The 22,669-nt window shown below is 39.3% G+C and overlaps 1 protein-coding gene across 1 annotated transcript in view; it reads left to right on the top strand.

The window, feature by feature from the left end:
* TMTC1 (transmembrane O-mannosyltransferase targeting cadherins 1) overlaps window positions 1–22,669 on the top strand; it is a 2,511,834-nt gene that overhangs the window by 682,502 nt on the left and 1,806,663 nt on the right. The window contains exon 3 of the mRNA XM_044087246.1: window positions 3,259–3,332. Coding sequence (XP_043943181.1) covers window positions 3,259–3,332 — 74 coding nt within the window. The remainder of the gene's footprint in view (window positions 1–3,258; window positions 3,333–22,669) is intronic.

The raw sequence follows: 22,669 nt of genomic DNA, 5'->3' as shown, positions 1-22,669 counted from the left end.
TTGACACATCTCCTTGTGTGTTACTGGAGTTTTCTGCAAATAATATGTATGCTTGTGGGTATATAACAATCTTTTTTTCCTGTATCTACAATGAAAGAATAGAATAAACTAAAATGCCCTTTTACTTGTTCTTCCAATACTTGTAACATTAAGGAGAGTTATCTTTTATGACCACATTAGCCTATTCTGAGCCACACTGTTTATAAAATGGTTCTGAGTTAATGTTCCTCAGAAAACAAAGTGGAGTAACTGGCTTGTGCTGTTGTTCTACTATATTTTTCATTATGCTGCTATCAGAAAGTACAGCTGTGTAAAATCTTACCATAACCATAGATGTCCTTGCCTTCATTGTTTCAGTATTCTTTATGCATGGGATTCCCTGCCGTGGAAGCCCAACGTTGGCCAGTATACCACAGCTGACTGTTGATTTAAGATATGCCAAACATCACCTGTATGCTCTTCACATAGCGTAGGGCATAAAGGTGACTTTTTTACGTATCATCCTCAGAAGTGATTGCCCAATAGGAGCACCAGTCTAAGGAAACCCAGGAGATTGCCAGTACATCCAAGAAGGAAAAAGACTAGGGGGAGGAGGGAGGGAGTGAATACTGCAACAGTGAAGGAAGGACATCTACTGTATTGGTAAGATTTTACACAACTGTACTATGTCCTTACATTCACTGTTGCAATATTCTTTATATACAGGAGAGTGCCAAAGCTCAAGAAGAAACTTGGGAGGAGAAAGGAGCAGTAGAGCCCTCTAAGAATCCATGAAGAATGGAATGGCAAAACCATCTCTAGCACTGGAGATACCATTAGACTTGTAGTGGTTAGTAAAAGTATGCACAGAAGTCCAGATGGCTGCTTCAAGAATAGAATTAATATTCAACACCTTGAAAAAAAAAAGCACCAGAAGAAGCCACAGCTGTAGTAGAATGAGCCTTAGCAAAAGGATGAAGGCTCTTACAATGAAAAGTATAATAAAAAGAAATAGCTTATGAAATCCAAGCAGAAATAGTTTGTTTGGATACTGCTAATCCTAAGGACGTAGGATGAAAAGAAAGAAATGTCTGATCAGATTTTCTTATAGCTGTAGTCTTATCTAAATAAAATCTGAGTTGTCTATGCACATCCTCACTGTCAGATTGCAGAAAGGGGTAAAAAGTAGACAAATAAATAGACTTCATAAGTGACAACTCATTAACCACCTTAGGCATAAAAGAAGGATTAGTACGTAAAGACACCCTGTCCTCATGGAATATCAAAAAAGGTGGACAAACCATAAGGGCTTGCAAATTAAACACTCATCTGGCAGAAGTAAGAGCTAACAAAATAACTGTCTTCCAAGAACAATGATACAAGGAAGCTGAAGCAGCAAGCTCAAAGAGATCCTTAGTCAACTTCTCCAAAATTAAATTAAGATCCCAGGCAGGAGGAACAGGCTCCCTGGGAGGTCTAATATGAAGGACGCTTTTAAGAAATTGTTTAATCTCAAATCTAGAAACTAAAGGAAGAGATAAATGCAGACAAGCATAGATAGCTGCTAAGTGGGCCTTAATATTACAATAGGCCAAACCAGTATCGAGCAACTCACATAAATAAGAGAGAACCAAAGGAACATCCACAGTAAGTGGGTCCAGGTTATGAGAAAGACACCAAATAGAAAACTTCTTTCATTTGGATAAGTAAGATTTCTGAGTAGTAGGTTTTCTGGATGTCCTCAGAAAAAAGGTGTCTATGAGGAATCAAAATCCTATCACCCACAGTATCAGTTGAAGAGTGGACAGGTGGGGATGGATGAAAAATCCCTTGTCTTCTGTGAGTAGATGCACCCTTTGAGGTAACTTGTGATGATTGCACTTAGCTAAATGCAGAAGAGGGAACCAATGCTGTCTCAGTCAACAAGATTTTGGGAGCGTCCTGTTGAATTTTGAACAGGACTTTTGGAATGAGAGGAAGGGGAGGGAATGCATAAACATCCCTTCCAAGAAAAAGAAAAGACACCCACCTTCCATATCAGAGGACCTTTGACTCTGGCACAAAGTAGAGGAAGTTGTCTGTTCAGAGAAGCAGCAAATAGATCTACTTGAGGAGTACCCCACTGGTGGACAATGTCCAGAAATACATCCCTGGTGAAGCATCCATTTATTGGAGGATTGAGTTAAGCACCTGCTCAGAGTGTCTATTTTGACCTGAAGGGATGTAAACTGCCTGGAGTCACTTGATATGTGACATCAAGATCCCATACCAGGAGTGCCAACCAACAAAAAAGGTAAGATTTTATTCCTCCCTGTTTGTTTATATACCACATTCTGTGGAACACACCCAGGCTCCTCAGAAATAATCAGCTGTGGTGCTGCAAGATGGATCCTTGCCGGCCTCCAACACAGTTGCGGCAGAGGAATCTGACAACAAAGCTGGTCAGGCCTCCAGGTTCTCACTGACATCACGAGAAACACCCAGCAGAGGTTAGATAGCAGAAGTTTCCAGTCTAAACTTATTCACTTTCTTCTTTCCTAACAGCTGACCCTCAGGACGGGAAATTGCTTCCATTGTATCTTTAACGAAAAGCTTAAGTCGATGGTTCTCAAGATACAAAGAAAGCAAAGACAGACTAGTATAAAAGATTTTTAGTATGAAAGCCTGACAAATTGAACTGGTAGTATGATCGTGAGAAGCTCCTAGGCAAAAAAGACATTTATTGTAGTGGTCTTTTTGGGGACTCTGTCTCCTGCACTGTCGTTTACCCTTCCTGGATTGCATGAACCACCTGGAGCAACAAAAAAGCTAAGTAAAAAACAAAACCCCAGTGGGGTACTTATCTGCAATGGCTCAGAACCAGAAAGAAGATGTAGGCGCTGAACCAGAGAATGAAAACTGCGTTCAAACTGGCGGAAATGACATTTCAGCCCGATGATCTGAAGATGCGTTCGGACTGGTGGCAAAGAAGTTCTGAGGATGGTATGTCTGGACATCACCTTTATGCCCTACGCTATTTGAGGAGCATACAGGTGATGTTCTGCGTACCTTAAATAACTGTAGGGTTTGATATAATGGCCGATGCTGGGCTTTCATGGCAGGGAATCCCATACATAAAGAATACTGCAACAGTGACTGTAAGGACATCACACATTACGACAGTGAGACTAGTCCTTTCACTTCACTTAACTAATGACATGAAATTAAAAGCATGCACTTGTTTTACTTACTGGGCTGCTTCTGATTTAATTATGACTAAAGCTTGTGCTCATTTTGCAGGTTGCCGGAATTGTAGGCAGAGCGGATGTTTTAGCCTGTTTACTATTTCTTTTGGCCTTCCTGTCCTATATTAGGTAAGTGTAAGCTTTTCAGTTATAGCAGATTCAATGCTCAATTACTGATGTTAATTTGTGATTCTTGAATTCTGAACATGACTTTAGTCTGCCAAATACTATAAAATGTACAACTGCCAGAGAAATGTCGTAATATAATCTTACTGCTTTAAAACTATTACATTTCAGAAGTGCATGAACCAGGACAGGAAATTACTGGAGATATTTTGGTTTACTTTGCAAATAATTTGCTAAGGTTAGCCCACTTACACAAATGAGTAGTGTGCCAGGAGAACGTTCTGCCATTCATATAAGTTATATTTGGAAAGAAGTATGACAGGTTTATAGGAAGGGAAGGACGTTTAGAGTAAATGTGCAGTGCCAAAATACCATTAGAGAATAGGAAAACAAAGCTGCTACACAATTTCTGTGCCACCGAATACACACATTGTCATATCCTAGGGTAAAAGAGCATAAAAGAAATCAATCAGGAAAACAGAAATACATAACAGAAGTTTGTTATCCCTGCCTTGTATGCATCCTTTGGTCATATCCCATCTACAATAAAAAGCAACATTTCTACTGTTGGGGGGAGATGACTAATAATACCTTTTTGCCTAAGAAGTATCTCCTAGGGTTTTGAACCACATGATATTCCAAGCAATCACTTTGGATTCAGCGAGACTAGAATCTAGGACTAGGAAGAATTTATTTCATATATAGGATATAAAACCTGATCTAGGTTTAGAAAAGTATTTAGGTGTTTATGTCACTGTATAGTATTAACCCAATGCTTTTTCCTTGGTTTAGTTTCTCCAAGTCTTTTGGGTTTTTAGTACCATGATGGGAATGGACCCCATTCATAAGTCAATGTATGATTAAAGTTCATTAAGTAAGTATTGTCTCAGTCATTGATGTTAGCCAAAAATGCTCTTCGCAGCATCTGCTATGTGCTCAGATGTGACTCGTTCTGTAATTCCAATGGAGTTACATCTATCGGTAGCATATCAAAATACAACTGTAATGTTTTTTATAAGACACATTGCTCCTACTACCATTGGAACTGTCTGGGTGTTTGCTTGCACATTTCCCTCATTTCTGCCTGCAAATCCTGGTATTTTATGACTTTGTGTCACTCTGTATGTAAGACACTACTCACTGGGTATAGCAAATTCAATTATCAACACTACTTTTGTCTTTTTTTCATTATATTGGGTATTTTTTGAGCTGTTCATAATGGGCGATCCTATGTGATATAAATTTCATCATTCTATAATGATTTGTGGCTTATGTTTCTAATGCTTCATGTCTGTCTAATTCCCAATGCAACAATCTTACCACATTATGATGCCTTTCATTATACAGGCCCTCTGCCTTTAGTATAGGATCATAGGATCATAGGAGGTTACTAGGCTATTGGACCTGAGGCCCTTACAAGCCTAGCTAAGAATTTAGCCCATGTTCTGACAAGTCAGCACCAGATGTCCCTCTCCAACAGGCAACCAGGTGGAATCCCAGCGATGTATTTCCTGTTCCTCATCCAGTTATCCAAGTTGTGTTTAAAAATGGGTCATGAGGTACTCTGCTTGACATGGAGAGGGAGTCTATTCCACAGAAGGGGGAGTTGCTGAGACACAAATCTGTCCCGCCAACAAGTCCTATTGATGTCACAGACCAGGTTGAGCCTGTTCATGTGAGTTACTCGAGTGGAGCTTGACTTGTGGATATGCAGCAGTCCCATTAAGGCTGGGTCTGAGATTGCTTTAAATGCCAGATAGAGGTCACCTCTGAAGAGTCTGTAGAAGACTGAGTAGAGGGACAGGGCTTTTAGCTTATCTGTGTAGGGTAGATGTTTGAGGCCCTGGATTCTCCTGGTGAGGAACCTCTGTGGCCTCTTCAGCTGCTGCATTTGCTTTGTGAGGTACATGCCGAAAGGGGTGTTGTACTCAATAATGGGTCTTATAAGGGAAGAATAAGGGATGTTATGACCACCTTGTCCCGGATGAGATACCCTTCCTTATGAGGTGGGCCATGTAGAAAGCTTTCTGTACAACAGAGGCAATATTGTGGTCAAAAGTCAGTTTGCTCTCTACCTTGGTGCCCACATCCCTCATGATTGATTGCATGGTTAGGACCTTGTTATTAATGCGATAATTTGTGGGGACGTCACTCTTCTGAAAGGGAATAATGATGCATTTTTTGGCATTCAGTTTGAGGCCATGTTTCTGGCACCAGTCATTTGTTTGAGTGAGAACCTCTTGGAGGATATCCACATCACTAGGAGAATTGATGACAGTGCCCAGCTTGCAGTCATCTGCAATCTTGGTCAGGCATAGCCCACTGGTTTGGGCCTGCACCTCAGAAAAGTATATCCCAAACAACAGAGGCATGAAAGACTGACCCCTGGGGTACACCGCTAGTTATGGGTCTACTGCTTGATGTGGCTTCCACTATTTTGACTACGTGGGTTCTATCAGTGAGCAAGTTTGCTCTCCATCTCATAACATACAGATTGATGCCTGGTTGTTATCTATTATATCTCAGTGGGGAATAATATCAAAAGTTTGGCCAGGACAAGCTAGACAGTGTGCACCATCTTCCCCTAGTCCATGGCTTTGGGGACTGTCTCAAAGAAGTCAACCAAATTTGACAGGCATAACCTCCCCTTGATGAAACCAAACTGTGTAGGATCAAGTGTTTGGAGGTTGCTGATGTCCTTGTTAATGAGGTCCTTGATAATCTATTCTATTACTTCACAAATCAGACTAGTTAGGCTGATGAGCCTGTAACTTCCTGGAACTGTGGATGCTCCACCTTTGTGCAAAGGGATGACAGTGGTTGTCCTCCATTTGGCTGGGATGAAGCTGGTACTCAGGTTTTGGTTGAATAGGGTGCCTAATGGTGCTGCAAGTTCCTGCCTTAGTTCATGTAGGATGCAGTCTGGGAAGTTATCAGGTCCCATGGAGGCTGTATTTTTTCCTTTTGAGAGGGCAGTGATGACTTGTTCCCTAGAGATAAGGGGAGGGGGGAAGGTGCTGGGGATGTCCTGATTTACTGATGGAGGGACAGAGGGCTGAAGTTTTCACCAAACTTGTCTGCCAGCAGGTTGGCTGTATCTATGGCATTTGTGTATGTGGTGACCTTGACCACCACTTCTGAGCAGATCTGAGTGCTTCCTTTGAGATTGCAGACATATGCAAAGTTCCTTCTTGGTCCTGGACAGCAATTTTTTCCTTTTATTATTGAGTTTATTTATTGCAGATCTCTACCAGACAGGTTTACTCTTCCTCGAGGTGGAGGATTTTGTCTTGTTAGGTATTCCTGATTCCATACAGCTATATAAATGTTCATATAGTACTATGGTGTAGGTTTGGACATTTGTGCCAGTTCCTATGGAGAGGGAGAGGACTGTGAAGCTGTTTATACAAACCCTCAAGAGGTTGTAATCAGCTTTGTAGAAGTTTTTTTTTTGTTTGACCCTAACTACCGGTAGTCAGGGGAGATGGTGACTTCAAAAGTGACCACTTTGTGGTCAGATCTTACCAGGGAGGATGACACTATAGGGATGCTGCAGTGTTTATTCACTTTGGTTAATAGTAAGTCCAAGATATTATCACCTCTTGTGGGGATGTCGACCAGCTGGTCCAAGGCATTTGAACTGATGAAATCAAGGAATCTCTGGGCATTTGTGTTTTGTCATGAGTAGTCCTACCAATATATGGTTGGATAGCTAAAGTTGCCCAGGATCAGGGTAAAGGGTTGAATCTTGATATATTCGAAGAGGTCCAGATAGGTGGGGTGGGCATCTTGAGTCAAAGCTGGGAGCCTGTAGCTAGCTATGATTTGAATATGGGTCTTGTCAGTGGTTAACTGTATCTGGAGTGTCTCATTTGCATCATAGTCTTTAACCAACCTGGAGATGTGTATGTCTTTAATATATATTGAAACTCTACCTCCTTTTGATTTGCTTCCTATCGTTTGGGGTCTGAATGTATGGTAGGATGAGGAATCTGGTATGGCTGGTGTGCTCTCCACAGCTTTGAACCAGGTTTCTCTGACTGCACAAATGACAGCATCTTCCAAGGTTAAGAATGCTTGCACTGAGTGCAGTTTCATGTTTAGACTCTTAGTGTTTAGCAGCATGACCTTTAATTTGTGTTTTGATGAAATTTTCATGTTGGTAGTTTTGACCTCATGACATTGCCTAAAAAAAGGCACTATAGAGAGGCAAGAGCCTTTGCCAGAAGTCCAAGGGAGACAGATGCAGGCCATCTCTGGCAAAGAATCGTGATCTGTCAATCATGTCTTCCCAGGCTGTCAGGTACTAAATCCCGGCCATCTCTGACAAAGAATCGTGACCTGTCAATCATGTCTTCCCAGGCTGTCAGGTACTAAATCCCTTGGAAATACAGCAGAAACTAAGCCAATTGTTAAAGTCAATCATTTTCTGTTTGTATTGAAGCATCATTCTGGGTGATGGTAGAAGGCTGCTTAAGGCTAGGGACATACCTGCCTGCGACACATATTCAGCAAGCTCAATCATGTCTCTCTTCATATAGTCCAGTATATCACAACCAGCAGCAAGATATACGACTGTTTCCAGTTTTGTTTTACAAAACCTACATTTGTCTGTTTCTCCCACATGGTCATTAGACTTTTTAAACCAGCATGTACATAGTCCACTATCCTGGACCACCAATATTAACCTTTCATCTTTTGGTTTAGATTTACCTCTCATTAAACATTCCTGCTTCAGATCCTGATTGATATGAGGTTGCTCCAGGAGTATATATATATATATATATATATATATATCTTTTGGCACATTCAGTTTTTGCCTGATTTTTGTCTACTTCCGGTTTGATTTCCATCCCCACTTGACACCGATATGCTTCTGTTAACTAAGCAGGGAAGCCATCATAGACTTGTTATCCTCATGTTTTAAAACGTTCACAACATTTGGATCTTTGTGGTCAGCAGATATGTATGCAGTCCTATGATTGCAGATCTATACATGTAATCAGTTTTGAGGAAGCCCTTAGCAGCTTCAGAACGAGGAATACATAATCTTGGTGTACACTATTTTTTATATCATTTGATAAGCATGAAGCATTTTTCTTTTTTTCCTGTCCACCTGATTCAGTACCTTTTAGGGCCAGTCAGTCACCCCAAAACTGTAAGTTAGAATAGGAAGAGCAAATTGGTTTATAGCTTGGACTTTGTTCCTAGATGTCAGGGCTTTTTTCAGTATTAATTTTGGTCTTTGAAATATTTCTTACTGAATTGTGTTCATATATGATCATGTTTTATTGGCAATCCTTCTTCAATTCCCAAATATTTATACACTCCATCCCACTCAAGTTCCTTTGTGTTACATTCCTGTCCCAGACTGATATTTTCTTGGTGCTACAGCTTTCCTGCTTTAAATGTTGCTTTTGCACATTTATCAGATCAAATGGCATTCTTATGTCATCAGTTTCATCAGATGATGAGCTGAAAGCACAATTGCAAGTGGTCAAAACTTTATCAAATGGTACACGAATGTCATTAAGCCAATGGCACTATGCATGCATTCATGTATTTTGTTTGTGCCAGCAGAGCCGTATATAACTAGATGACAACAACCATCAGAAGTTCACAGCCAGAAGGAATTGTTAGGGAAATCTGATCCAGTTTTTTGACTGGTTGCATGAGAACAGGAGAGTACTGTCAGACGTAGTGTACCTCACTTCACCAGGGCCTTTAATTTAGTCCCATACAGATAGCTGGAATGGGTTTCCCGGTTGGGCTGAGACTGCTGAGATGAAATGCATCATGGTAAAGAGTAGAACAAAGAGGATTGTGATGGTAAAGAATAAGTAAAGAGTAGAAGAGTACCACACGGATCAGTGCAGCGTCTGGTGGTTTTCAGTATTCATAGGTTCATAGGTATGTTATAGGCTAACAAACACTGGGGCCTTTTTAAGCCTAGCCATGCAACCCAAATCTCTGACAAGTTCTGGTACCCTTGGAAGTATAAGCAGGGGCTTGGTAGATGAACCATTTACAGGTTGTCTGTGCCTATTATGGACATAGGTGCCAAAACAGGGGTGAATTTCCAGTTCCCCATCCAGTTGTCCAAGTTGCACTTGAATTGGGTTAGAGACAAACTCTGCTTCACATGGATTAGGAGCCAGTTCCAGTGAAGGGGTGGTGCCTGGCATACATACCCATCCTCAGGCAGGTTGTATTTATTTCATAAGCATGGTATAAGTCTTTATAATGGGTAGTTTGTTTTGCGGATATGCAAGAAGTCCATCAGCATGGCATCCAAAGATGCCTTATATGCTAGGCATAGATCTTCTCTCAATAGGCTCTAGGAGACAGAATGCAGGGATATGGCTTTGAGGTGGTCTGCATAGGGCATGTTGTTTATGACCTGTATTCATTTAGTGAAGAACCACTGTGGATGTGCCTGGTTAGATACATATGAAATGGGGCATTGTACTCAGTGATAGGTCTAAGTGCCAAATTCATTGGAGAAATAACCTCTGTGGGCCTAGATGACAAAGATGAGAATCAAACCCTGTACAGAATTGGTAAGGCTGAGTAAGTGGGAAGAAGGATGACAGCTGGGGTTCATTGAAGACAAATGCAAAATACAGTACTTGAGCCACAATAATATTGGTGTGAAGTATCACTTAGGGTGTGTGGAAGTGATGCCATTAATCTGGCATCATTTAAAATGTCTGGATTGGACTTTCTGGATTAGACTGAGAGGGCAGTGGAAGCAGTGAACAGGATACTGGAAAGTATCCTTAGATGTTAAAAATGCAGAAGGAAAGAAGGGCTTCCATTTTATTGGGCCACACTTTGGGTACTGTTTTGGAATGTATACATAGAGTCAGCTGTCAAGCTACAAGGAGTTCACAGAAAAGCCTCTACAATGGTTTGTAGGACAAGGAGGAATGTTTATTATGACAGAGAGAGAGAGAGTAAGGAGCTGGAGTTCTCATTAGAAACCAGATGACGAAGGAGAAGGAGACATGACAGGGGTGTACATCCTGTTACTTGGGAAATGTGAAGTGGCCACCCCAAACCGAAAGGCTTGGGGATGTGGCATAGGCAGAGATTGTTGAAACCAACTACTCCCTGGATTTGATAAACTTCTTATTCAAAAGGACAGAGCGTGGAATGAATGGATGAATGAATGAGCAGAAGGGAGAGGGGAAGGGGGATTCACAGATCCAATCAAGAGGGCATTGCATATATGGAGAAAGGTACAGGGAGATGAAAAGACAATAGTGAAACTGAAAGCTAAGTGCACTTACTGAGCAGATTGGATATCTTTTCATCCCCTTCTGTTATTGGACATTTGTAGTGCAACCAGAGGTACCGGTTACACAGGTACAGCCTCGTATGTCACCTGTTGGATAGCCAACTGGCTCACAGACAGGATCCAGGAAGATAGAACTCTACAAAGAGGCCAACCACAAGTGGTGTCCCTCAGGGATCAGTCCTTGGACCGCTCTTTTTTGGCATTTACTTCTCTGAAGTCAAGTCCAATGTCAGTGGTCTCTGGCTGACTAATTTGCATAAGATTGCAAATTAGGAGTTATCATTGAATCCCACACCAACACAAATATTCTCCAGGAGGGGCTGACACAGACAAACAACTGGTGTCAGAGTCATAGACTAAAACTAAAATGCCAAGAAATGGATAATAGTATCCTTTGGGAAGTAATCCATCCCTGCTAACTATCATATTGACAACACACATCTTAGAGTTGACCCAACAGTCCAGGATTTCAGGACACAAATAGATAGTAATCTAGCCTTTGATCATCATGTGTCTACAGTGGTGAGGAATTCATTCTATGTTGCACAACTTATAAACAAAGGTATGGAGTCTAAGTCCAAGGAAGTCATTGTTCCACTGTATTTGGCATTTATCAGACCTATCATTGAGTACAATGCACCCTTTGGTATGTACCTAACCAGGCATATCCAACAACTAGAATGTCCACAGAGGTTCCTCACTAAAAGAATACAGGCATAAGTAATATGTCTTATGCAGACTGTCTCAAGGCCCTATCCCTGTATTCTGTCTCCTACAAGTTTTTGAGGGGAGATCTATGCCTGGCATACAGGGCATTGTCAGACCCCACTCTGATGGACTTCCTGCATATCCAGAAAACAAACATTAGTAGAATTACATGTTCTAAAGACTTAAACCTTGCCTGTAATATAAATAGGACCTGCTGCAGAGATAGGTATATATCCCAGAGACTACCCCATCTATGGAACAGGCTCCCCATCACGTGAAGCAAAATTCCTCCCTAACCCAATTCAAGTGCAACTTGGACAACTGGAATGGAAACCGGAAATTCATCCTTGGTTTGAGACCTATATCTCTAATGCAAATAGGTAACCTGTACATGGTTCATCTCCCAGGCCCTTGCTTGTAAATGTTTCATCTCCCAAGCCCCTGCTTACACTTATCAAGGGTATCAGAACTTGTCAGAGAGTTGGAATTTATGGCTAGGCTTAAAAACACCCTTATGCTTGTTAGCCTAGTAAACACCTATGAACTTATGAACTTCAGTGATACATATATGTAATATATGTTACGTGTTTGTATGTGTATGTATGTATGTATATATGTAGGTGATTGTTAACTCTGTGTAGTTATATTTGTCCAAGGACTTCTACCATTAGACAATTGCAGTATAACCAGCAGTACTAGTTAAGCTGTAATAATGTGTGTGTGTGTGTGTGTGTGTGTGTGTGTGTGTGTGTGTGTGTGTGTATTTGTGTGGTGTCTGTATCAAAAGGAGGAAAGCTAACATGAATGAACATTAGAAGACTGAATCAAGAACATCAAAAACACAGCAAGTCAAAAAAAAAAAAAAAAACGGACAGAAAATCTGCATTTTTGCAGGGGAGCAAACCACCATGCACACCCCATCCCCCCTGCTAATTATATGTACAAACTCTAAGAGCACACTACAGTGGGGAAAGGAGATCAACCCCAATCCTCACTGTACCACAAGCCTGCACAATCAAGGTCTTTGTTGTTAGACCTTACTGTATATGCTTTGTAAGATGGGAAAGTTCCCTGCAATCTTCATAGTACTCCAAAACAATCTTAGGAGACTATAGCTCCAAAATAATTAATACTGAATTATAACAAAGTCCACATAATGAAACTGAGGATAATTAATCTAACTAGTCAAAAGTTCAGTATATCAAATGAATGACTACAGAAACAGAATACAATGGAATACATAATCTTCATATGATGAAGTGAGGTGCTGTTTATAGCATTACAGATAGCACATGTAAAACTACACAAATTAGTTATGTTTTCCATGGGAGTCACTGTTGTTGTAAATCCCATAAAATATAGTAACTTGCCACAGGCAGCATCTGCCCTGGACAGCCAGACTCCCAGACCTCCATGGATGTGTCATTGCGTAGTCCCTTTCCATCAGAAGGATGTAAGGCTGTATCTTTTTTTTTCCCAAAATGCATAAGCTAAGTTTCACTGAGAAAGTATGCAGTTGTTTGGTCTGATTTCTGACTGTACAGCTCTATTTTACAGAGATATTCGACAGATATGTAATCCAGAGGGGACTTTGAAAATTGGTATAAAGAATGGAAGACAACTTCTCTATCATATTGTAGGACAGAGGATACAGACTGTACTGAATGTATGGATATGTGTTCCCAGTCCCTAGACTTGGCATCTGTTTTACATGCTGTCCTGTCATGCCTCTGGAGACAGACATGGCAGATACTCCCAACACATCCTCCTGGGCTACTTCCCTGTGGTAGGTTTGACAGACATGTAGGCCACTTTTTCCGAAGTGGCTCACTGCATAACTTGCCTAGAAATAGTGGCACCAAATGCTAAGTAAAATGTATCTATTTTGATTCTGATAGTAAACCTTTACCTCTCAGATATTCATTCCTCTAGTATGGATGAGGAGGAGATGATTTATTCAGGTCTAGTAGCAGATAATGTCTTCTCTGTGGGAATCCTCAGATTCACAAGGTAGTATTTTAAATTGGCGTCCCTTGAGGTATCAGAACCAGTAAAGAGGGTATGTGGACCTTCTGGGCCTGAATACGCCCAAGTCCACTACCATACCTCTGAAGTATAGGGCCACCTGTAGCATTGCATCTTAGGTTGTAAGATGAGGTGGCTGCAAGAGGGGGGTCTTGGTGGAGTAGTTTGAAGAATACGGAGCCTAGAAGCTTGACATGCATAGAGAGAGGCAGTGATGTTCATGTTGATTGGATTTTGGGATGAAACAACATATTTTATTTGATAAGGTTTGCAAAGTTGCTGGTTTTTTATTTGAGATGGTGGCAAACAGAGGTAAGCCAAGTTCCCATTGTACAAGCAGAACACCTTTGCCTATAGCCAGCCTGGCTATTGGGGTGAAGAATATTAATATTTTTATTAGCACAGAAATGGAGGTGATTGATTTTGATTCTAAATTTTTGAATGTGTCTTAAAAGCTGAAGTACTAGTTGAAACAAATGGCAAAGCTTCTAAATGAAGTGGTTATTTCCATCAGATTCTTGACCAGGTGCATAATATTGGGACAGCTGGGAGTTTTGGTAAGTCTTTTCTTAGTGTTAAAGAGCATAATCTTTTTTTATGGTTGAGAAGAAGGTCATTAGAGCAGAGTCAGTTATTTAGTTCATGAAGGTCTGTTTTAGCTGGATTTGATTGACATGATGTTCAGAGTTAGATCTATAAATGGCTATAAGTTATCATTGGGGCAGGTAAAAGGATAGTTTGTTTATAAATATGGAAAATAATAAAGGGTTGAGTACTGGCCCCCATGGAACTCCCAGGTGAGTGAAGACATTGTTTGATATGGAAGAGCTGATCTTAACATTGAAACAACTGTTGGACAGGAATCTATTGAACTATTGAGTGGTTTCTAAGCTGATGCCAAGGTGTAAGATTTGAACAAGTAATACTGAGTGGTCAGCCATGTCAAAGGATCAGATGATTGATAAATGCACCAGCAATTATGATTTATGTTTGTAAGTATGTCATCAGTTACCCTACTGCATCCAAGGTTTTTATGAAATGTCTTACTCCAGTAGTGGCCTTCCTAAGTATGAAGACAATGCTTATGTATCTGCATTTAGACAGCTGCCTTCTACAAACCCAGTGCAAGAAGACACTGCAGGAAAAGCTTCTGTATTCTCTCAACTGTTCCCAGAACATGAGGCTATCTGTGAACCTACCAAGGTCTGGTCTAATACAGAGCACATCCATAGTATTTCTGGGAACATTATTGTTCACAGCCCTGAACCGAGTCCTCCTATGTCCTGAAAAAGTTTTGTTCTTAAGGAATCTCTTCTTGCAATACTCACAGAGGACCATACTCACAGCAAGGGAGTTCCTTGGTCCCTTGGTTACATTGCAGTCATCATCCTAATGAAATCCCTGGCAAGACATCACATGTGAAAATGCAGTAGTAGCGAAAGAACCTGTGGGAGAAATGTCTGTACCCCCTAGGGAAAATACTTCTGGTTTTGCAGTGTATACAGAAAGAGTTTGACTGGTGTGCTTCTTGTATTTTAGCCAGTAAGGGATACATTTTCTTCCACAACCCCTACAGTTAAGTCTTTACTAACAATGCAACAGACATAGCCGGGGGGGGTGCACAATCATAGAGCCTAAAGGTAATAATCAATGGACTCAGAAACAGATGAAGCAGCATATCAACATAAATGGAATGTCAGCAATGATATTGTCTCCGAAGGCCTTCTAGCTGATTTGGAAACCACATGTGGCAGGTGGTGGCTTTTCCTTCCTCTAATGCATCCTCCTTCTCTACACATATCTAACTTTTCTTTTATCCAGAATCCTGTAGAAGTCAAGGGCAGGAAGAGGCAGGATGATTCTGCACACTCCTTTTTGGAAGAGGCAACCTTACTCCTCACTCCTAGGACAGCTAGAGAAGAAACCCCTTACACAGTATCTCTTGTAGTAGAACTGTTCCACAAAAAGCTAAGAACCCTGGTGTGTCGAGTTCTGCAGGTCTTGTACTTAAAAACATGGATGACCTGAGTTTTATTCCTAGAAGCATATTTTTTAGAGGATGTGTTTTACATTAAGAAAGGAGCCAGTAGACCTGCTGAAATGGAGGATGAGCTGGTACAATGCAAGTAATTCCCCTCTTGGTGCAGCAAACAGTCTGTGAATACCTTTTCTGCTGATCATCCTTGGGGCAATCCTATTTGTCAGATCTTTTTGCAACAGGACTTTTCTAATTTGTAAAAAAAATGCATTTATGGGCTATTTCATCATGCCTTCTTCCGGATCTGTAACTTCCAAGCCACGTGCTGGTAAAACTGTAAACACCAAGCAACATGTACAGGACCTGACTTATAGTAACCATCCCACTTCCCACTAATCCAGATGGTCATTAAGTTCTGGTTATTGTGCTGAGACTCTTTTAATGCATATAGTTTCATAGTGTTGCTCAGTTTCTGTACAAAGAACAACCTGCAAAGTAGGGAAACAATATTCATTACTATATGTATTTTTCTTGCATTTCTTGAAGTAAATTAAGCTTGAAGTCACAGTAGTATCACAGCATGCTTAAACCAACACCTTTTGTGTGTGTTCATGGTACCTACAGTGGGATTTGTATTTGTATGCTGCCTCGTTATTTGCATTTCACATTCCATTCCTTGGAAGAATGCAGTATTTTCAAGATTTTTTGTAAAAAAATTAAATTGTCCATGTCTCGGTGTTAAATCATTTGTAGTCATCTGTTTTGGTGTAATCCACTGGATCCTGTAAACCGGCAGCACCATGACATAATATCAGGTGATCTAAACCAGCCAGTCAGAAAAATTATCAGTAGCTGTTCCATTTCTAGTGAATCCATTCTCCATTCCTAGCTTTAGTTGTACCACTGTCCCTCAGATCCACTTTGTAGAATTAACAGTACTGTAATAACCAATGCAAACAGAAATCACAACATTCAGACAGTCTGAGTCAGGATTCCAAAAAGGTGCTGAAAAACATTTCTTGTATCAAGAATTTGGAGTGAAAGGCGTTTGTAACAATGAACATATACTATCTTACAACAGTGCATGAAATATGACATATTTGTAATATTTGCTTTAATTGTTGCTGGCAGAAAGAAAATAAAGGATTGCCATTCACCATGTGCACATGATTGTGAGGGACAGAAACATGCAAGAGGATCTTTGTAATGTAGCATAGTTTTAATATTTGCATTAATGTCTTAAAGCAGAAAGCAACTGAAAGCAATATCAAGTACAGAAAGTTACACAAGATGTGTGTCTTTAGACTACAGGGAATTGAAAATAAACATATCTGTCTTTCATAATGATTATGGAAATGCAGATATTTTAAATTTTGGGGGGATAACTTATGTAATGAGCTTGTTTCATTATTTAGTGCCATATCCACCAACCAGTGGAAAAGGTGATGGAAGTATGTCAAGTCTTTGTGTTTTTTTTTACTTAAATACACACGAAGATATGATCAACTGCTCAGATTTATACTTTTTGAAGGATGATATGTTAACATATAACCATAAATGAGGTTTGGCAACAAACCAAATTGTCCTGGGACATCTTCAAGAGGGGTTAGAGTGCTATATTAGTGGGAATTAGTTGGGTTGGGGAGGTGAAATGGTTAAATGGAGGGAGGGATGATTGGGAGGAAATGAGATAAGGGTGGGGAGGGGCTTAAGGGGTTTAGACAAGTGTAGCCAGGTAAGCAATTACATTTTGGCGTGAACTTGCTACAGCAGGCTCTCGCCCGTGACGACCTGAAGGGAAGAGTGGTCTGGTAGGCCTTAGAGTGGTGGGGTATGGAGGAGGTAAGTAAGGCTCAATTCCAAAGGTTGTTGGTAATGATAACTTGTGTTCAGTCCAGTCCAGTCATCGGAGGGTGGGGGTTTTGCTGTGTCTTCCAGTTGCACAGTTTAAAATAATTTAAAAAAAAAATTGTGATTTCAGTTTGCTTGCTGGTGGTGTTCTCGGCTCATTGGGGGTGGTGGTGTATTGTGGGTTTTCAGGACTGTTGATGCTGCATTGGGCTCAATGGAGTCATGGGTGACGGGCGGTGCTGTTTTGCGGGCTTCTGACATGAGGGACTCACTCAGCAGACAAGTAGACTTTTCTACTATGGTTGTTCAGATGGAGCAGGGGTTATATTGCTATTCAGTGGGTTGCATCCTCTAGTTGGGGGGAAGCTTTGTTTTAAAAAAAAAAAAAAAAAAGAAGAAACTTGAATTTCATTTTAGGAGAGTTGGCGTGGTTGCTGACCTGGCTGTTAGTAAGGTTGCCATTGGTGTCTGCACACGTGTTGCGGTGGTTCACGCTAGTGTTATTTCTATGACTTCCGGCTTTCACAGGAGGAACAGTGGCAGAGTTTTGGGTACATAATGGCAGCTTGAGCTTTGCTGCTGGCAAGAGAGCTGTTTCGGGTGCTTGGATCTTGCTGTCAGTGGCCATGACTGATGCTCGCAGCACGCTTCACTTTTGTCTTGCGTTGGAGGGGTGTTCACCCAGGTACCAGGTTTTGTGTCTGTTGACTTCACTACTAGTGCATTGCTTGGATTTTGTGAAAAGGCTGCAGATTGGATTGACAGTGACAAGAAACCATCTTGTCTCCTAGTGAAATTGATTGTATTTGCTCAGGGTCACTTTGCAACTGAGGCCTGCCCTGTTTCCCTGATTTTACATCCTAGTTGTTAATTGTAGTTTGTGGGCTGCTGGTTTTGTAACCCTTGCCAGGATTGTTATGATGCTGTGCCACAGCTCATTTTGAAGCAGAAGGGTTTCTGACAGGGTGATGCATTTTGGTAGGAGGGGAGATTCTTACATTTACAGGCTTTGGTGCAGATGGAACTTGTGGGGGGTAGGTGTTTGTGTAATATAATTGTGAAGAGATCCCATTACCATGTATTAGGAAAACATTTGAAGAGGATTACTCACACAAGTCATGAGGGTATATGCCAGCCTATTCAAATTTTTTGCATTTTGTTTTCACTGTGTTTCTTCATTGGTAGGCTGTTGAATTCTACTAGCCTTACGCAACTGCTCATTTGATGCTCATCGTGATCCCGGCCTTTGATGGGGTGTGCTGTTTAACTTGTTTCTTTTTGTTTAGAGGTTAAGTCTGTATGAAATTAGGGGGCACAGGTTTGTACATTATAAAAAAAAAAAAAAAAGCAATGCTCACTACTCTTAATTTATAAGTGGGTGGAGTAAAAGAAAGTTATGTGAATTGGCGCTCATTTCCTGAGGTGGGTTTACAGTTGCCGACAAGGAAAATGGCAGTTGCTCATACTAGAATTTATAACTCACTACTTATACTGGAGTTATCTGTGTTTCAAAGTATTTATGATTCAGAAATTAGGGAGCTAAAACATCTCCAGTATGGTGGTACAGGAAAAACAATTATAAAAGAATTGCTACATTTCAAGAGTTGTAAAAATTAGTTTATAGTATGGCTTCAGAAAAGGATTTTCTGCAAAACAGCTCAGTTTGAACCACAACAATAGTTGTTCAAGTAGGATTATTGTTGCAGTACTTGCCCCCTCCCACATTTGCTCCTTAAGTCTGTCTGTCAGAGTCAGACTGAGCAGGTATCTGTAATGAATAATAGGATAACAAGCTGCCTCTGGCAGTATAAATTAACATCTGCTAATAAAGGAAACTGGATCAGTGGCCTTGACAGGATTCTGTGGAAAAATTTCTCCATTGAGTTCTTGGAAGTAATCTGTAGAATAAGGTTCCCCAAATTACTATGAGGGAAGAAAAAACACAACCTACAGTGCCTTGAGGAGAATTGAAGCTGTATTTGGATAGATGTTTTCCTAAGAGAGAGAGAAAAATGGAGAGAGAGAGAGAGAGAGAGAGAGAGAGAGAGAGAGAGATGAAAGCTACATAAAATAGTCATTTAAAACACTGTAAGTAGAGTACTGCTTTGGAAACCAACATGGCAGTTTGAACCTGTTGAACTGGACTGTGAAAGTTCCATATGAACTGATTGAATTCCTATGAGCTTGTGTCTATGAGAAAGTAAACACAGGATAAGTGTCACTGATTTTTTTTTTTGCTTCCCAAGCTGCAAGAAAGCATTATTTTCACTATGTTTGTTAATAAACCAATGTTTAATAGCTGGAAACTGCCTACAAATTGTTTCTATGACTATAAGCTTAACCAAAATGGCATCTAACTATCTGTCTATTTATCTGTTATCTATCCATTCTGCTTACTGTATAAAAAGTGGAGTTAACCTAGGTTTACTCCCCTTCCTTCACTGCAAAAAAGGACAGAAGATGGTATAAGCTGACTGTACCTTTTTTGGGGATGAGCCATCCTCTGGGAATCTGGCTGGTGGGATGAAATTTTTCTGCAGCCAATTACTGCATGTCATTAATACCAGTGCAGTGTTAATCCTACTTGAATATCTGATGTTGTGATGAGTGCACTCAAAAAACCTGCAGCATGTGTAGGTTAGTTATTAGATTTAAAGTAAAGTTTTCCATTTTTCATAGTGGCTTTTGTGGAAATATTTTCTATTTTACTGAAACAGAACATTTTGATGCGTGACCATATCTTTAAAAAGTATATACTATTAGAGTCTCTATTATACCATGAGTGTTTGTTCCATTATTATTGAATAAACAATGTGACAGTGTAATTGTCTTGATAGTTTTACTTAAACTAATACTGAAGTTGAAGTTCACATTTCTTATGATCCATGCAACCACAATGTGGTATAGGTTAATAGGACCTACAAAGAATTTTCATGGTGCACTTTAAATTCCTTGTATGTTTTTCACAAATCCATACCAAATGTTGTGATGATTAATATGACATGGAATAAATGTATTAATATTTTGGAGAAATGTATCTGATGTGATTCAAGATGCCCAGTATAATTTTCAGTTTAACAAATAGAATTCGGTTTTGGGCTGCACCATGCCTTTGAATAGTTGTGACAGAAAGTAGTCCATTAATACAAAGGGCAAACAGATAAGTTCTATTAGCAAATGAAACTTACTACTAAATTAATTGTCTGTGGGTCTTTTATTTAGGAAAGTGCTGTACTGAGTTTTGCAGTGTAAAACTAAGAGATACTGTGAGAATCCAAAGAACAGCAGGCCATTGTTAATTATATTAAACTTGAGGTGCAGGCTACTAACTTTTTATCTCCAGAGATACCACGGTGGCAAGCAACAGAGCAGTTTTCTAGGATAGATATTTCAGAAGGATTGAGGCTACAGGTTTGAAGGGAAAATGAGTAACCTTCCCCAGGATATAATTCAACCTTGGTAGAGGAGCAATAGATTTTATATGCAGTTTCAAATGTAGAACTCCATTAAGGAAGTGCTGAAAAGGCCGCAGAGATGCAAAGGTAAATTTACAGGCAAACAAGCTGAAATGGTTGGGCCTGAAGAGGAAAGGGTGTTGCACTCTGGAATTTAGGACAGATATTGGGCCTTTTCTAGCAGAAGTCTCAGTACTCAGTTCTGTTACAAAAACTACCTACTCAAACAGCAACTGTTATGATACATTATTACACAATTTTATTATCTGTGCTCACCATACCTCTCAATCTCTTAGAGTAAGAAATCCAGAAAAAGCCATACATAATGGGGAAACAAAGACCAAAAATAGGGACAATTTTTAAATATTGCTCTTACATGCTTAGAAAGTTGGTAGAATAACAGGATTTGTGTTAGCCTGAATTTTTTTTTTTAATTTTAATATAAATATTTCTTGATTCTTCATAGAATAAGGAAAAACATTTCAAAAACATATACATGAAACTCAAAACATTAATACATTACAACTATATACAATGTCCATAACAGGTGCAATTTCATCATCATAATTACATTTTATCCAGAAATTTTCCAACTTTTAATCAAGACAATTTTTTATGTGTAACATTTGAAGTTTTTGAAAAAGCAGTTTGTAATTCCCTATTATCAACAATTTTAGCTAATGAAAGAAAATCTATAAATGAGAGGATTTTTTTACTCTTCCAGTCTGATGTGATAATTTTCCTTGCAATTGCAAGGAACAACCAGAGAAGATGCAGTTGTACTCTTGGGATACAAGCTGGTATTGGTGCATTAAACAAAAACAAGGAATCTGATATTTCATATTTCTCCTACCACAATGCTTTAATGAAATTTCTAAATTCAAACCAGAATGGCACGATCAGTTTACATTCAAAAAACATATGTATATAGTCTGCATCTAAATGGTTCATCACATCTCCAACAATTACTGATGTCATTTTTTGATATTAAGGCAATTTTATGTTGGGTAAAAAAGCTTCTATGAATACATTTCCATGTAAAGATTTTCCAAAAAGCAGAGGATGTGGTATTATTAATTGAGTTGCTTGCTCTCTCTGAAAAACTGGTTTTATTTATTTTTCTTGTATAATTCCATAAAGAATCATCTGAGATTTGGAGTTCAGCTCCTAGAGATTTATAGATCTTTGACAATGATATATTATTATTAAACTTCAAAGTGTATATTTCACAAAAGAGAGTTAAAGTTTTAGGAAGCAGTCTTGTGTTTGAAATTCGACATAATTTAAACTCATTAACTATATATTCTCTAAATGTTTGTATATTTAGCCAGTTATTGTGATTTATATTATATCTAGCTATTAGAAAATTTGAATCATGTATCTTGTTATTGTTTAAAAATTGTTGCAAGAACTTTAACCCATTCTCTTCCATGTCTTTTATTTTATTAATATTAAAAAAGTCTAGACATCCTTTCGTAAAAGCATTAGGGAGCATTAAAAATAAAAGATTCTTTATAGTATAGTTATTATGCATTACTTTCTTAAAGTTATTCAATCTATAGGTAAGAAAAGGAGTCAGGTTTACATTTTTACTAACATTATAAACAAATTATTTTACAACAAGGAATATTATGTTAGTTTCTGAGAAAAGATCATTATTCATTGCTATATTAATGTTAGACAGTAAAATGACTTTATGTATGTTTTTTCCAACAAAGAATGTAATTAGGGTTTAACCAATGATTCATTAAATTAAGGATGACCAATTCAGCATATAAGGCAAGATTTGGAAACGCTATTCCACCATCCTCCCAACTTTTGCAATGCCATGTGTAACCTATTCTTGTTTTTTGGGGATACCATAAAAATGTTATCAACAAAGAGTTTAATTGTTTAATAGTTTTTTAGAAGTAGAAGCAATTAGTGTTTGTAACAAAAACACTCATTTTTGGCAGTATAATCATCTTTATCAAAGACAGTCTTTCTTTCATAATGAAAAACATTTTATTCCAATTGTTCAAAT

This window comes from Protopterus annectens, chromosome 11.part0, assembly GCF_019279795.1.
Source record: "Protopterus annectens isolate FY-2018-M chromosome 11.part0, PAN1.0, whole genome shotgun sequence".
NCBI classification, from domain to species: Eukaryota; Metazoa; Chordata; order Ceratodontiformes; family Protopteridae; genus Protopterus; species Protopterus annectens.
This window is presented reverse-complemented; position numbering and strand designations above follow the sequence as displayed.